Raw genomic sequence first — 14503 nt, forward strand, 5'->3', positions numbered from 1 at the left:
TAGGATATTTGTGTGTGTGTGTGCATGCGTGTATGTTCATCAAGCAAACGTTCCTCTGCAATTATGATTATGTATCTGGTGATGCATGGCTTTTCCCTTCCCTTTAGGTTCCCAATTAGAACATGATATTATATCTTCTTCTTGATCTTTCTAGCAAAATATATAACAATAGAGATGCCAATAGAGAATTGGTTCTCTTTGTTTCCTTTCTGTTTTACTTTTAGGTTATAATATTTGAGTATCTAATGCAACTGCATATATGAAGTACGCACATGCATGCGGATATGCACCCAAAATTAAAAGAAAACTAATATGCACTCCTGATGCTTTATCTGTTACATTGATTTGTTGCAACGATTAAATCACGATTAGGTACAGTTTTTAATCCCCATTCACTGACTCCAACAAAAGAAAAATAAAGCATGCTTCTTCACTTTATTCCATTCCTTAATGATGTTTGTTTAAAACTAATTAACCTTTAACCTTGTTCTATACATTTATGGTACCTTCAACCTTTACATTTGTGTCTTTTCTTTCCCCTTCTTTTTTTGCCTCCTTTATTAGGTATGATGCTTCATATTAACGGATAGTTACCTTTCAATTAGGCATCTGCGTTTAACTAGTTACTTACTTTACTTGATTTCTTCTCACAGGAGAGCCGGGAGCTCGGGACGGCCCCCCGGTCAAGCTTAGCCACTAATTAAGTACTCCAGCAGGAGTAGTGCAGATGAAGACGATGCACGGGATGGATCGAGATGCATACGAATCGATGGAGATGCATATGCCCTTTAGGCTTATGTATGTATGTCTGTGTTTAAATATTCTTGGAAAAATATTGTGAAAACTCCCAGCTGTGTATGCATATGCAAATCTTTTTCATGACAGAAATAGCTCTGGGAGGCGTTCGGGGAGAGTATACGAAAGGAAATGAAGATTGCCACTCACACAAAAATACGTTCATCGGTCAAATATTAATGTTTTCTCCATAATTTTTTTAGTGAGTGATAGATATAGCAAATTTTTAGTCGATAGAGGAAATTTGTCTTTGCATGTAAAAAAGCCGATGAGAATATATTTATGTGTGGAACATAACTTAAAGTACTCAAAAGATATTGTAGCAGTCACCATGCGTGCATGGGATGGTTTGGCCTGCACTTTTCAAGATTCTCAAATATATATATACAAGGGAAGTGATTTTTACAGTTCTTTTTAATTTCTCACGCACATCTTTTTGTTTCTAACCATTAGATTAAATAAATCAAACATAATCAACGATCATGATTAAACATGAATGTGTAAAAACTAAAAAGTTAAAAGACTGTATGTTTATCATTTTCCTATATATTTTAGTTTAACTATCAACAAGTAATTTAAAAATTAAATAAATATGCTTATGGCATGAGTTCCAAAACTAAAGTGAACATATCCTACCAATTAATAAAAGTGGAATATTGCATCTGGAAAATAAAGTTGCCTCTTGGATGCTTTAGCGAAATGCTTACTGTTTTGGTCTTTGGTCCATTCAAACTTAGTTTTGCGTAGGACAAAACTTACAAATCAAGGTTTTGCGCAAAAGTTTTTATTTGTGTTTTTATGAATGATTTCTGTACGTATATCAGACTATAATTTCCCAAAACGAAGACGAAAGAGTCGAACAGTGTTCTTTTTTCAACAAAAAAAAAAAAAAATCTGTGTTCTTTTGAATATCATAACCGAAAAACTAAATAAAGAAACAAAATAAGAGAGGTTGAAAGAAAAGGAAGAACTATACGGTCTTCAATAGCTTCAAAGTGAAGCCTTTTTATCCTCTCCTTTATCTTTTGTGGGGTTTTATATTTTTTATTGGATTGAGAAGCGAAAAAACAATGACCTAAGGGAGATATGGCCAAAGATAATACTAGGGAGACCAACTTTTTAGATTAAATTTTGTAAGCCAAATGATGTGGTTGTTGATGATTTGATTATTATTAAGTGTTGATTAACGTGTTTATTTTTTGTTTGTGACATATCATATAATTTACAAATTTAATCTATCTAGTATCACTCGAACAGAAAAATAAAAATAAATAAATAAATAAATAAGTAAAAACTTGAAGGTTTTGCTCATTCCACTATGTGAGAGTGAGACAGAGATAAGTCTAACGAGGATGAATTATCAAATTACAACATACATTTTCAATAATACTCTATAAAGAAATAAGTTTTATGTAATTATAATTTTTTTTTGGAGAGATTAAAAAATTTACCTTCACATATTAACACTCACCCTTCAACACCACCTTTTACGAGTGCATCGAATCGTTAGCGCTTGATAAGGCAACCGTTGGATTTTGTATAAATCTGCTAGGGAGAATGGACAAGCTTCAGGTGGCGCACTACAATCGGGGAAACTACATTTTCTTTAAGTTCGATACGAAAGAACAAAAGGATAGATTGTACTCCTTTATGTGGGACAACAAGACATAGTTTAGTCATTTGCTTCAACACTGCCGAGTAATAAAAAAAAATATAATATTATTACGAATAAAAATTTAAAATAAAATAAAATATTTCTCTAGAGATATATGTGACAATGATGCACTAGTTTTTAGAGATCATGTTATAATTTCATATTATAGCTATATAAAAATCTTTCAGAAGTCTACATTCTATGTGCTGAAACATTGACAATGATTCATTTAATTATAAATACCTAGTGGTGCTGAAGTTATATATAATAAAACCGGTGGGACAATCATCGTAGCTTACTCCATGTTCAAACTTCAAAGACTAGTTGAACCTTATATATATATACATATATATATATATATAATTTTATAACAAGACTAGTTGAACTTAACTCTAAGGCCTCATGTGCTGGCGGATCCAATTTGGCGACTCTGAAGGGGAGCAACCGGTGCAATTGCAAGAGCGCTCCTCACCTCACACCAAAAACAAAAAAGGAAGTCGAATTTAGCTCGAAAATTGAGTGGAACTCAAATAAAATCCTTCAAATCTCATAGACGATTCTAGTCCAAATACCACATGAATTTACAAACTATATAAAACTTAATTTGAAAGCACACTAAGCTTCACGTCTTTTTGGATACGGTCAATGTTTGAAAAGTCTACATCCGAAGGCTCAAAATTGAATGAATCTTCAGTGTGATTTCTCGACCAAATAAACTCAAAACAAATGCCCTTTGATGTCATAGTTTGGACCAAATAAACTCAAAATTATTCCCCTTGCTGTTAGGGTTTTGTCTGCAGGCCCTCCTTCAAGTGTTTGTTCTCAATTATCCATGTATAGAAGGGAATTTGCACAAATGGTTCTTACAACTTGTATACTGCTTAGATAGAAACGACACAAAATATAATTTTCAACGACAATAAAATTAGTGTAGCTTAATGTCAAATTTCACGAACCGTACTCGAAGTAAATGACAAAAATACAATTGAAAAACGGTACTCGTGAAGTTCAGGTGTCAAATGTCCCTTAGGAGGGAGGAAACCCGACGCCCGATCAAACAAAAAGTTTGGGTGTCAAATTAGCTAATCGTAAGTGACGAGAATGCTATTGAAAAGGGACCGTCTTGAAGTTTGAGTGCCAAATTGCAATACAATATGAAGTTTGGGGATAGATTGTAAAAACTTTTAATTTAAGTGGTAATTGCACGAAACCAAAAAGTCCATGTAGTATTGTGCAATATTTCCTTGAAAAATATTATAAAAAAGAGAAAAAGAAAGAAAAATCGGATGGTGGGGACAAGAAGAAGCGCTATAGCAGGTTGAACTGTCCAAAAGAGCAGCTGGAGTCGACACGTGTCGATCATTAGCGATGTTGACTCGGCGGAGCCACCGGAGAGAGAAAATGTTTTCTTCCTCACAATATTGACGAAAAACAAAAAATCTAAAAAATTCCAAAATCTGCATTTTCACTTGCATTTGCATTTCATTTCGCAGCGAGCGAGAGAGGCTCTCTCCCTTTCTTCTTCACATAAATAAAATACAAATTTCGATTTAATTTCCAGATTTTTTGACCTTTTTAATTTTTTTTCTGTTTAAACAAATAAAACAAAGACGGTGCGAGGAATGATAGAAGAGGGGTCGAAACTCGACCGATCTCCTCCAAAACGACTCGTTTCGCTCCCCGCCTCGAGATCGCTCCGCCGGCGCTGAGTTCGCGCGCATCGGTTTTTTGTTTTGGATCTGTAGGAATCGGAATTGGCGATTGGATCTGAGGGCGGCGGTGTTGGTGGTGGTGAAGCGAAGCGATGCCGTCTCATTCGGATCTGGACCGTCAGATCGAGCATCTGATGGAGTGCAAGACGTTGCCGGAGGCGGAGGTGAAGACGCTGTGCGAGCAGGCGAGGGCGATCCTGGTGGAGGAGTGGAACGTGCAGCCGGTGAAGTGCCCCGTGACGGTGTGCGGAGATATACACGGCCAGTTTTACGACCTCATTGAGCTGTTTCGGATAGGAGGGAACGCTCCCGATACTAATTACTGTTTTATGGGTGATTATGTAGGTCAGTTTCTTTTTTCTTTTTCTTTCCTTTTCTGCATTTTTTCCCTTATTTTCTTTTGGGTTTTGATTCGTTTACCGTTTTTGGGATTTATTTTTTTATTTGTGGAAATGAATGAGGCTCTGGATTTGATTTCTGTTTGACTTGCGAATAATCCAGTTTGTATATTTGGAATCACATACTATGATCCGGTTGTTTTCTTTGATTAATGTGAAAAGGATTAAATTTTATGTGATATTTTGTTGTGGCCTCGATCAATCTTACTGTAATTGTTATCAGGGAATTGGTTGGCTGGGTTTCTATTGCTTGTATTGTGTTCTTATCTGTCTAAAATCTGTTGGAATGTCAAGCATGATTTTCCGTAAATGGGGAAAAAATAATTATGCTGAGCTAAATGCGTTGTGTTGTTTAGCTTAATTGATGGGTTGACATTGTTTTAGAAAGTGGAACGCCTCAGTTTGGAATTTTACGTGTACATATGTGCCAGTGTTTTCTTAATATCATGTTGCACAAATGCAGATCGTGGGTACTATTCCGTGGAGACTGTCACGCTTCTGGTCGCCCTCAAAGTCCGTTATAGAGATAGAATTACAATCCTCAGAGGAAATCACGAGAGTCGGCAAATTACTCAAGTGTAAGAATGTTTATTCTATTTCATGTCTGTTGCTCATAGTCTGACAGTTTTGTTATAGCAATCCAAGTTGTGGGCTGTGTCTAAATTTTCACTGTGTTGTTTTGCTGATTGACTCTAAAGGTTTTACAAAAGAGTAGTGTAGATAATGCTCGGAAATGCCATGTTAGCTTGAAGGCTTTTTCTCTTCTTTTTCCTTGGCTTAGTCTCTTGACAGATATTATTTAAGTGATGTAGATACTTGCTCTCGTAGTTAGATATAGTATGCTTTTGTGGGACTGTACACTCCAGAAAAAAATCATGTTTTTATAATTCCGTGGTCCCTAGATTATATTTCCATGTTCCCTGGGGTATCCAAATGACAGCAGAATATATAAGGTATAGCCCTTCAAGGCTCCCGCATCATGTTCCTATCGTTAAAGGCTCCTGCCTTATGGTAACATTTTCTTAAATGTAGACACGTCTAATCCGTCCACTGTACTTTATATGGCTGCAGTGGATGGGGTTCCATTGATACTGGAACCAGCGCTATTTACAAATTACTTGTTGATGTGGCTGCATGGAAAAATAAAGCCGAGAGTTGAATCAGCTTAATTCCATGGACTGTTGAAAGATTTGTTGATTGACAGAGATATTTTTTTCTTTCTTTTTATTGGATCCTAGTTTTATTTATTTCTGTCTCATTTCTGTCCCTTTTCCAGGTATGGTTTTTATGACGAATGCTTGAGAAAGTATGGGAATGCCAATGTCTGGAAGTTCTTTACCGATTTATTTGATTATCTTCCCCTTACAGCCCTCATTGAGAGTCAGGTTAAGTTACTTGTTTTGCTGGCAGTTTGATGAGCTTCTTCAAGACATGTTGGTTGCAGTAGTTTTTGACAGCTTCTGGTATATCTTGTAGGTCTTCTGTTTGCACGGGGGTCTTTCACCATCGTTGGACACTTTGGACAATATTCGAGCTTTGGACCGTATACAGGAGGTATGTATGCGTTATATGCTTCAATTCAGTTGCAAATATGGGCGCATGGTATTGCATCGTATAAGCTTGTTGTGGTTATTTTTACATCATAACATGTTTCTGAATGAGTAGGTTCCACATGAAGGACCAATGTGCGATCTCTTGTGGTCTGACCCAGATGACCGCTGTGGGTGGGGAATATCTCCACGTGGTGCTGGTTATACATTCGGGCAGGATATAGCCGCTCAGTTTAACCATACCAATGGACTCAGTCTGATTTCAAGAGCCCATCAGCTTGTCATGGAAGGATACAATTGGTGCCAGGTGCGCGAACCCCGATTGGAAATAGAAGCTTGTCCTCTTTTCCTCATTTTGCGTCATTTTTAGCTGTATTTTTAACTTCCATCGTAACTTTGTCTTTCAGGAGAAGAATGTGGTGACTGTTTTTAGCGCTCCAAACTATTGTTATCGGTGCGGGAACATGGCTGCAATTTTGGAAATTGGGGAGAACATGGAACAGAATTTTCTGCAGTTTGATCCCGCCCCTCGTCAAATTGAACCTGACAACACACGCAAGACTCCGGACTATTTTTTGTAATTTCAATTTCTTACAGGCTGTTTGTAATCCATGTTTTCTGCCGTGTTTAAATGCGTCGTAAAGGAGTTGTGTTTGTTTAAGTTGAGGGTTATTGTCAACATGATTCTTTTGTTTGGAGTTTTTGGTCCACACCGCTGCTGCTTTGTTGATTTTCTGAAGAACCTCGTTAGGAGAACTGACAATAGTCACCAATGGCCTATGGCTGTTGTCTTGTATATTTTTCGGACAGAAAACGTCAATAACACGGTATATCTTGTTCTGGAATTTTGCAACCTCAACGTAAAGCTTGTTTGAATGTACTTTTAAAATGATTGAAAACGTTTTTGGTAAAACTCGTTTAGATGTACTTTTAAAATGACTGAAAACGTTTTAGGTGAAAATATTTTTTAAACCAATCCTTAATAAAAATACAAGTAAATTTTAGAAAAGCACGTAAAGTGCTTCTTGTAGAAAGCACTTTTAAGTGCTTTTGGAATAAAAAAATATTTTCTTTAAAAGCACTTCCAGTCAAATTGCTATGAGCCATTTGGTTGCCGCATTTGCTCGCATCGAACTGAAAAATAACTTATATTGAACTGCATGGTAATGCAGGACTTTCTTTACATTTCTTTCGCACAAGCGTAACTAGATCGACGAGCATAAAGTGAGCTTTTGCAATACATTCCTAACGGAAGAATAATAAGCTATGTGAGAAATATTATGTAGATGAAATTGAAGGCAGAAGACGGTACAGTTCGAGTGAGCTTCCGATGTGGCATTGAATCTCCATTTAAAACCTCGAGTTGTTCTGAATTCGTACAAATCCTGCAGTTGAAGTAGTCTGCTTTCTTCTGAAGTATACTAATGAACCGCTGATGAGCAACAAGAACAGCACGATCACCTGTTCCAGCAATTCATAACACCATACATTAACATGGAAAAAAGAATATAGATGAACTAGTATTTCAAGGATACAAGCCACCGTTGTTAGTTTCCGTTATCAACACCCTTCGATTAACTTATTTGATCAAGCATAGTATGACAACCACCGAGCTCATTTTTCATATCGGATATAAACAAGCAAAAAGGAAGGTACCAAAGCGTATTATCAAAAGATATATGCATACCTCGAAACCAAGCACCGACAACTTCTCTTCATTAACTGCTGGTATACAGCTTCTATATGTAATGTAAGCCTGTGGCTCTTGTGTGGATGAATCATCAAGTAAACTTCTATGCTTTACGTAAGCACCGAGGTCCTCTGCATTATGCGATTCTTCAACGTTGTGGGAGATCTCCAGAGCAGATCGACTCTTTTGAGCACCTTTCTCTTTTGCTTCCTTTGAGCCAAGTTTCATTTCAACACATTTCAAAGGGATGCGATACCCAGTCTCACTGCAGCGATATTTCTCGTCTTTCTACAGAAATAACAAATAATTACAACCGTACAAGGCAAAGGAATCAGAAACAAGAGAGAACACAAAAAGCCAATATAAAATTCAATCTTCAAAAGTGCACGACATGCAGCAATGATTCATATAATCATTTGATATACACGGTTAATTTTCAGACCACCATTATTTCAAATCATTGCATTATAGCTACAGCTGCTTCTAACAATCTACGAAAGGCAATTAGAGCACATGAATTGCGTTAATGTGGTCCACATATGTGAGGGCAGTTCACTATCTCATATAACCTCATTTGGTTATATCTAATGAAATCCTAAAATACCATAATTCATAGCAGAACGAGTTAAAAATATTGCTTATCGGGGCTCATTCGAACACAACACAAACCACAATGGAAGTGCTTCAAATTCATTCAGTTTCAAGCCAATGTGTTCAAATATCAATCCTGACTTGTACTACTGTTACTCAAGTGTAGATCTAAATCAAACCAAACCATTCTGTCCAATACTTTTCTCAATTTCATGAAAAATTGGCATTCAGGGAATGTCCCGCGACAAAAATCCAAACTTGCAGCATTGTCACTCAAGTGTAGAGCTAATTATACCAATCCATTCGGTCCATTTTTTTTTATCTTAATTTGACAGAAACTAGCCAAACAGGGAATCGTCACACAACAAAATCCTAACTTGCAGCATAAGCAAAACTAGACCAATCAATTCTTTTCAAATTTGTTCTTAATTCGAGGAAAACTTCCGAGTTCCGAACACCAAACATCCCACAACAAAATCCAGAAACCAAATCATATCCAAATAACCTCAAACAATAGTTGAATGCTCAAGATATTCTACCACACCAGGATCACAAAGTACATCAGAATACGATTGAGAAACAATCAATTGGCCAAATGAGATCATAAAAAACGAAATATAAAACGATCAAAAAGCACAAGATTAAAAACCTTTTCGGGGTAAAGGCAAGGAACGCAAGGGCCAGCAGGAGAGCATTCGTAGGTGGCGTTGCTTCCGTGAGGGGTTTCTTTCAGACTCAGCAGCGCCCTCCGCCCAATCCCTCCTCCGATTTCTTCGCTTCCGATCCTGAAATACCAAACCCAACAAAGAAAATTGTTGAAAATTCAACTGCCGCACTTAATCGCATATCAAATATTCGCAAGCATACATATACACATGTATATGTATGTATGGATTCCAGGGTTAGGGCTTACGTGGCGTGGGCTACTGAGAGCAGATTGAGGGCTATGGAGAAGAGCAGTAGGAGAAAGAGTGATGAATCTGAAGGCATAATTGCTCTCTCTCTCTCTCTTCGCCTCTTTCTTTCTCTTCTATTCTCTTCTGCTAAATCGGGAGCTTCATAATTTTTTTTATTTCCCTGGATTCCCCTGAAGTTCTTTGCTATTATAAAATTGGCCCCCGTGTTCACAGTATTTCGCAGACTGGTATATGGGCTTTTGTAACTGGGCCGTTGTTTGATGAGACGATGACATGTCGTTTACATTTGGGCCCTAATAGTAATGCTCACGAGTTCATAACTGCAGCCCACCCATTCGCAGTTGAATCTTGAGCGAGTGGGACTTTTCCCACAAATTACGGTTTTGTGTACACAAACTTGGTTGACTGACGTGGTCAGGGGTGAGTAGGAAGAAGGTTGCCGGATATGAAGTTGGGTGGCTGACGGCTGTTAGGTTTTCTGGTTTTTTATTTTTATTTTTTTTTATTTTTTTTTTTATTTTACAGTTAACACTGTTAGATGGGTTAGGAAGTTTACCTTCGTCATGTGTCAAAATATTAAGAGTGGGCTTTTATTTATTTTTTATTTTTTTGCAAAGAAGAATTGAAGGCTTTTTTGTACACATATTTAAACTCAAGAAATGCTGAGGGCTTTTTTAAAAGTGGAACTCTTTATAAATTTTATGTAACCTCATAGTTTAACATTAATTCATGTGCTATATCAAACATTGTGAAAAAAATATGAGGTGTCAGAGAGTACATGGAGAGTCTCACTTTTGAGAGAATCAACTTAGCATTTCTCCTTAAACTATGATTGACACGAATATATAAATTCCTATTTTCAATAGTGGGGTGCGGTGTTTGGGGTGGAGAGGTAACAATGGTGGTACGGTTTTAAAAACGAATGAGGGTATTACCTGAATTGAAAATATCCTTTAAAGATTCAACTCCCCTTTTTATTAAAGCAACTTTTAATATAAAAAGCAGTGTAAAACAATTTGGTAAATTTTAATATAAAAGTGATATAATTGTATATAGTAACAAAAAATGGACATGGTTGTGGGGTGGTGGTGATGACAGTAGTGGCGAGGGCAGTAGTGGTGATGGTGGCGGCATGGGTGATGCCAGCAACAAAAGTTGGGGTATGGTGGTGGTGCCAATAATGGGGTGTAGAGGTAACAATGATGGTAAAGGAGGCGATTCTCGGGTCAATGGTGATGACTGTAGTTATGGAGGTGATGGCGGCAGTGGTGGCGATTATGATGGTGGTGGTAATGGCAGTAGTGGTGTAAGGTTAGTGTTTGTAATAGTAGGTGGTCACGGTCACTTTGTTCTTCAAGGGATAAAGTGAGTTGAAGGTTAAACAATGTAAACTTATAAAAACTAATGAGGGTTTTACATTAATTGAATATCTATTAAATATTCAACTCTGCTTTTTTTTTTTAAAGCAGCTTTTAAAAACAACTTACATGTTGCTTTTAAATACTATTTTTAATTGCTTAACTTTAAAATAAAGTTGTTTTCGACAACAAAAATAAAAAAAAAATCAATACAAAACGAAGCTTAAATGGTACGAGAAATGATTAGCTGACATTAAAAATAAGAAGATCCAACATTTATAGAAATGAAATATAATGACTAAAAAACTCATAACATTGAGTACTAGGTAATGTTGAAAGCACACCTCATTGATTGATTGCAATGACATAGTGGGAGGAATTGACAGAACGGGGTTGGGACCATGACCATGTGGGTCAAAATTTACGAGGTGTACAAAATACAAAGTAGCAAATGAATAAAGGCCCATAATGTCACAACACGGACGTTCAATTTTAATAAAAGCTTTGAAGTATACGGAACCACTAAAAGATAGGTCATAAATAATGGAAAACAATCATCCACGGATCCTTTGTCTATAGATTCTAGGAATCCTGCAATCGCGTCCGTTCATCGTATATCGAAATGTCAGAAATTATTTAAAATTCAAATCTAAATAGTACTTAACGAAAACTGACCGCACAATGTACAATGAACAGACACGATTACATAATTATTACGATCCTTAGGAAAAATATCCTTTACCATAAATAATCACATTTATATGATTCAGTTGGAGCAGTTGGCGATGATGATGATGATGAAGTTAGAAGAAGATTCTTATGTCTTTTCAGATTTCAGTACTAAACTTTTAATGCTGTCACGAGAAGACCATGTTTCTGAGATGACCTAAACTCCTTTTTGAGTTTTCACTTTCTTCTTTATGGTGTGGACAGAAAAGTCGTTAGTGGTTGGGATTATCAACCGAACTCCAAAATAATCACCATGTAATTTCTCGGAAGATGATTCTTTTGGAGTGTCAGCCTGCAGGTAAGACTTTATACGACATAAGAACATTGTCACCATCGCATCCCATGTCACTAACATAATGCTACAGGAAGAGAAAGTTACGCATGACATTGTATCTTTGTAAGTGGACATCACGGCGGCAGTGTTCCCGTGCCATGGAGAGAAATTTCTCTCCAAAAGGTGAGTTCTTTGCTGGATTTGAGAACCTACTTAGACAACAAGTTAATGGGAAACCCTAATGGGCAGTATTTTGGTTAACAAGAAGATTGACCGAAAGAAAAGTTGAACATCTGTGAATACAAACACACATGACACACATGGTGAACAATATTAATGGTTAATTTCAAGCATTTTCAGGCAAGGGAAACTTACAACGAAGATTCTGAAGGAGCATTTTCAAGAAACGAAAACAGAGAATTTGTGGATTACATAAACGTTACAATGCATAATGCTTTTTTAAAATACAGAATGATTCAACGAGATGAGCATTACAACAGCGAAATCATGCCCTAGCGGAAACCATACCAATCACAGAACACGCCTTTCGTAAGCATACAATGAAGAATGTTGCATTATCTTGCGCTTTGGAACTCTCCCTGCGCGAGTATTTCTTTGAAATCAGGATTCGGGAACAGGTTTGCCATAGACTAACGGAAATTCATAATACTGTTCGGAGAAACCGTGCTTCTCAGCAAAACTCTTCAGTGACTCGTAAACCTGGTACATGGAAGGCCTATCCTTTGGCCTAGAAACAACACAAGTACAAGCAACCCTCATAAACTGCAAAATTTCATCATCGTGACCTTTCCCAGATAAGACATTGTCAATGGCATCCATGCTTCGACCAGTGTTTGATAAATGATTCACCCAATCCACCAAGTTCCCCTTGAATCCTTCCACTACATTACTGATTTCAAGTGGCTTCTGTCCAGTCACCAATTCCAAAAGAACCACCCCAAAACCATACACATCTCCTTTCAACGATGCCACCATCGTGCTCGAGTACTCAGGAGCCACATAACCAAACTCTCCCAAATCCCCATTTACAAACGAACTGTCATTGGAGTCACGAGAAGCCACCAGCCTTGTCAGCCCAAAATCTGTTATGCGAGCTTCAAAATCATAGTCGAGAAGAATCACATTCGAGCTAATGTTCTGATGCAGATAAGGTGGCTGACACGCATGGTGAAGCCAGGCAAGCCCTCTAGCAGCACCTACACCAATCCTTAGCCGAGTCGGCCAATCCAAAAAACCATACTGGCTATTCACATTACCACTTCCATGTAACTGGGAGTGTAATGTGCCATTGTACATGTGCTTATACACCAAAAGCTTCTCTTCCTCCAAACCACAAAACCCCAGCAAAGGCACCAAATTTGGATGCCTAAGCTGCCCCAACCTATTCATCTCCGACCTAAACTGTTTCTCACCAAGCTTACACGCATTGAGCCGCTTAATCGCCATTGCCGACCCATCAGGAAGCACAGCCTTGTACGAAACACCGGTCCTCGTAGAAATGACAATGTTTTGGGGGTCGAAACTGTTGGTGGCGGCCAACAAATCTGCCAACCGGACTTTCACAATGGGTTTTTGAAACAGAGACACCTGAATAGCCTTGTGAGACCTCAATAACCCAACCCAGCCACCCTCACTCTTATCACCACCGCCAACACCGTCCCCAAAGCTTCTCTTTTTCCGACCCGCCCTGACGAAAAACCACCACCAAATGCCCAATCCCAAGATCAGAGAACCGGCAGCACTAATAGCACCGGCGGCGATGATAATGCCGAGGCTTTTGCTGCTCAATCCACCGCATTTCGACCCCAGAGGCTTCCCACAAAGGCCGTCGTTCCCATCAAAATCATTCTTCTCAAAATTCGACAGGTCCAGCGGAATAGTGCCGGTTAAATCGTTATTAGCGACGGACAATTTCTTCAGCCTATCAAGCCGGCCGAGCTCGTAGGGCAAAGAACCGGAGAGGCGATTGTCGTTCAAAATTAGAGTGTTGAGGAACTTACAGTCGGCGATCTCCGGCGGGATTGAACCGGAAAAAGAGTTGCCGGAAAGATCTAGGGTTACGAGGTAAGGAAGCCAGTTGCAGATTTGGGGAGGAATCGAACCGGAGAGAGCGTTACCGGAGAGATCCAAGCTCTGGAGGCTGTGGCAGAACTTGAGAGACTCCGGGAGCTTGCCGGCGAGCTCCATTGACGAGAGCTGGAGGCTGATGAGGCGATTCTCCTTCTCGTTCCAGCAGGTAACGCCGACCAGCTTGCAGATGGAGGCCACCGACCTGTTGCCGAGGTCCCATTGGCTCAGCCGCCCTTCTGGATCGGTGAGCGAGGACTTGACGCCCTCGAGGCATGCGACGTCGTCTTCTATGGAGTGGCAGGGGAGGAGGGAGTTGAAGAGCAAGAGTGAGACTATGACCAAAATGACCTTCATGGTTGTTGGAAATTGCGATTGGTGTTGGGTATTTTCTGGTGAATTGTGGGAAGTGGGATTTAGGGCTGTGGATGTGGCAGCGGCGGTGATGGCGACGGTGGAGGTTGGGGTAGATGGGATGGGAAGTGGGATTTAGGGCTGTGGATGTGGCAGCGGCGGTGATGGCGACGGTGGAGGTTGGGGTAGATGGGAATCCATTTGACTGTGGGCCTTCAGTCTTAACTCTTGAGAAGGACCAGCCTTTTGGAGTTTTTGATTGCCACCTGATATCTGGGCATTTTATGGGGTTATGGTGTCGTTTTATAGCACTCTTTTGACATAGACACATCGTAAAGGTGTCGTCTAATATAATAATCTTTGTTCCCATGACACTATTTTATTAACATAGAA

At 38.7% G+C, this 14503-nt stretch overlaps 3 protein-coding genes across 3 annotated transcripts; 1 reads left to right on the top strand and 2 right to left on the bottom strand.

Annotated features, from left to right (window-relative positions):
• Positions 1-3918: 3918 nt before the first annotated feature.
• LOC137730818 (serine/threonine-protein phosphatase PP2A catalytic subunit-like) lies at positions 3919-6954 on the top strand. Its single transcript, XM_068469800.1, has 6 exons — positions 3919-4506; positions 5023-5137; positions 5836-5944; positions 6036-6113; positions 6225-6416; positions 6517-6954. Exons 1-6 carry the CDS (start codon positions 4254-4256, stop codon positions 6688-6690), a joined length of 921 nt encoding a protein of 306 aa, XP_068325901.1. The 5' UTR covers positions 3919-4253; the 3' UTR covers positions 6691-6954.
• A 287-nt stretch (positions 6955-7241) lies between these two features.
• On the bottom strand, positions 7242-9462 carry LOC137730819 (uncharacterized). Its single transcript, XM_068469801.1, has 4 exons — positions 9304-9462; positions 9040-9175; positions 7797-8087; positions 7242-7570 (listed from the first exon to the last, which is right to left on the bottom strand). Exons 1-4 carry the CDS (start codon positions 9378-9380, stop codon positions 7460-7462), a joined length of 615 nt encoding a protein of 204 aa, XP_068325902.1. The 5' UTR covers positions 9381-9462; the 3' UTR covers positions 7242-7459.
• Positions 9463-11995: 2533 nt separating this feature from the next.
• On the bottom strand, positions 11996-14215 carry LOC137731823 (probable inactive receptor kinase At1g27190). The gene has a single exon (XM_068471056.1). It carries the CDS (start codon positions 14111-14113, stop codon positions 12290-12292), a length of 1824 nt encoding a protein of 607 aa, XP_068327157.1. The 5' UTR covers positions 14114-14215; the 3' UTR covers positions 11996-12289.
• Between the last annotated feature and the right edge of the window lie 288 nt (positions 14216-14503).

Source organism: Pyrus communis, chromosome 4, assembly GCF_963583255.1.
Source record: "Pyrus communis chromosome 4, drPyrComm1.1, whole genome shotgun sequence".
NCBI lineage: Eukaryota > Viridiplantae > Streptophyta > Magnoliopsida > Rosales > Rosaceae > Pyrus > Pyrus communis.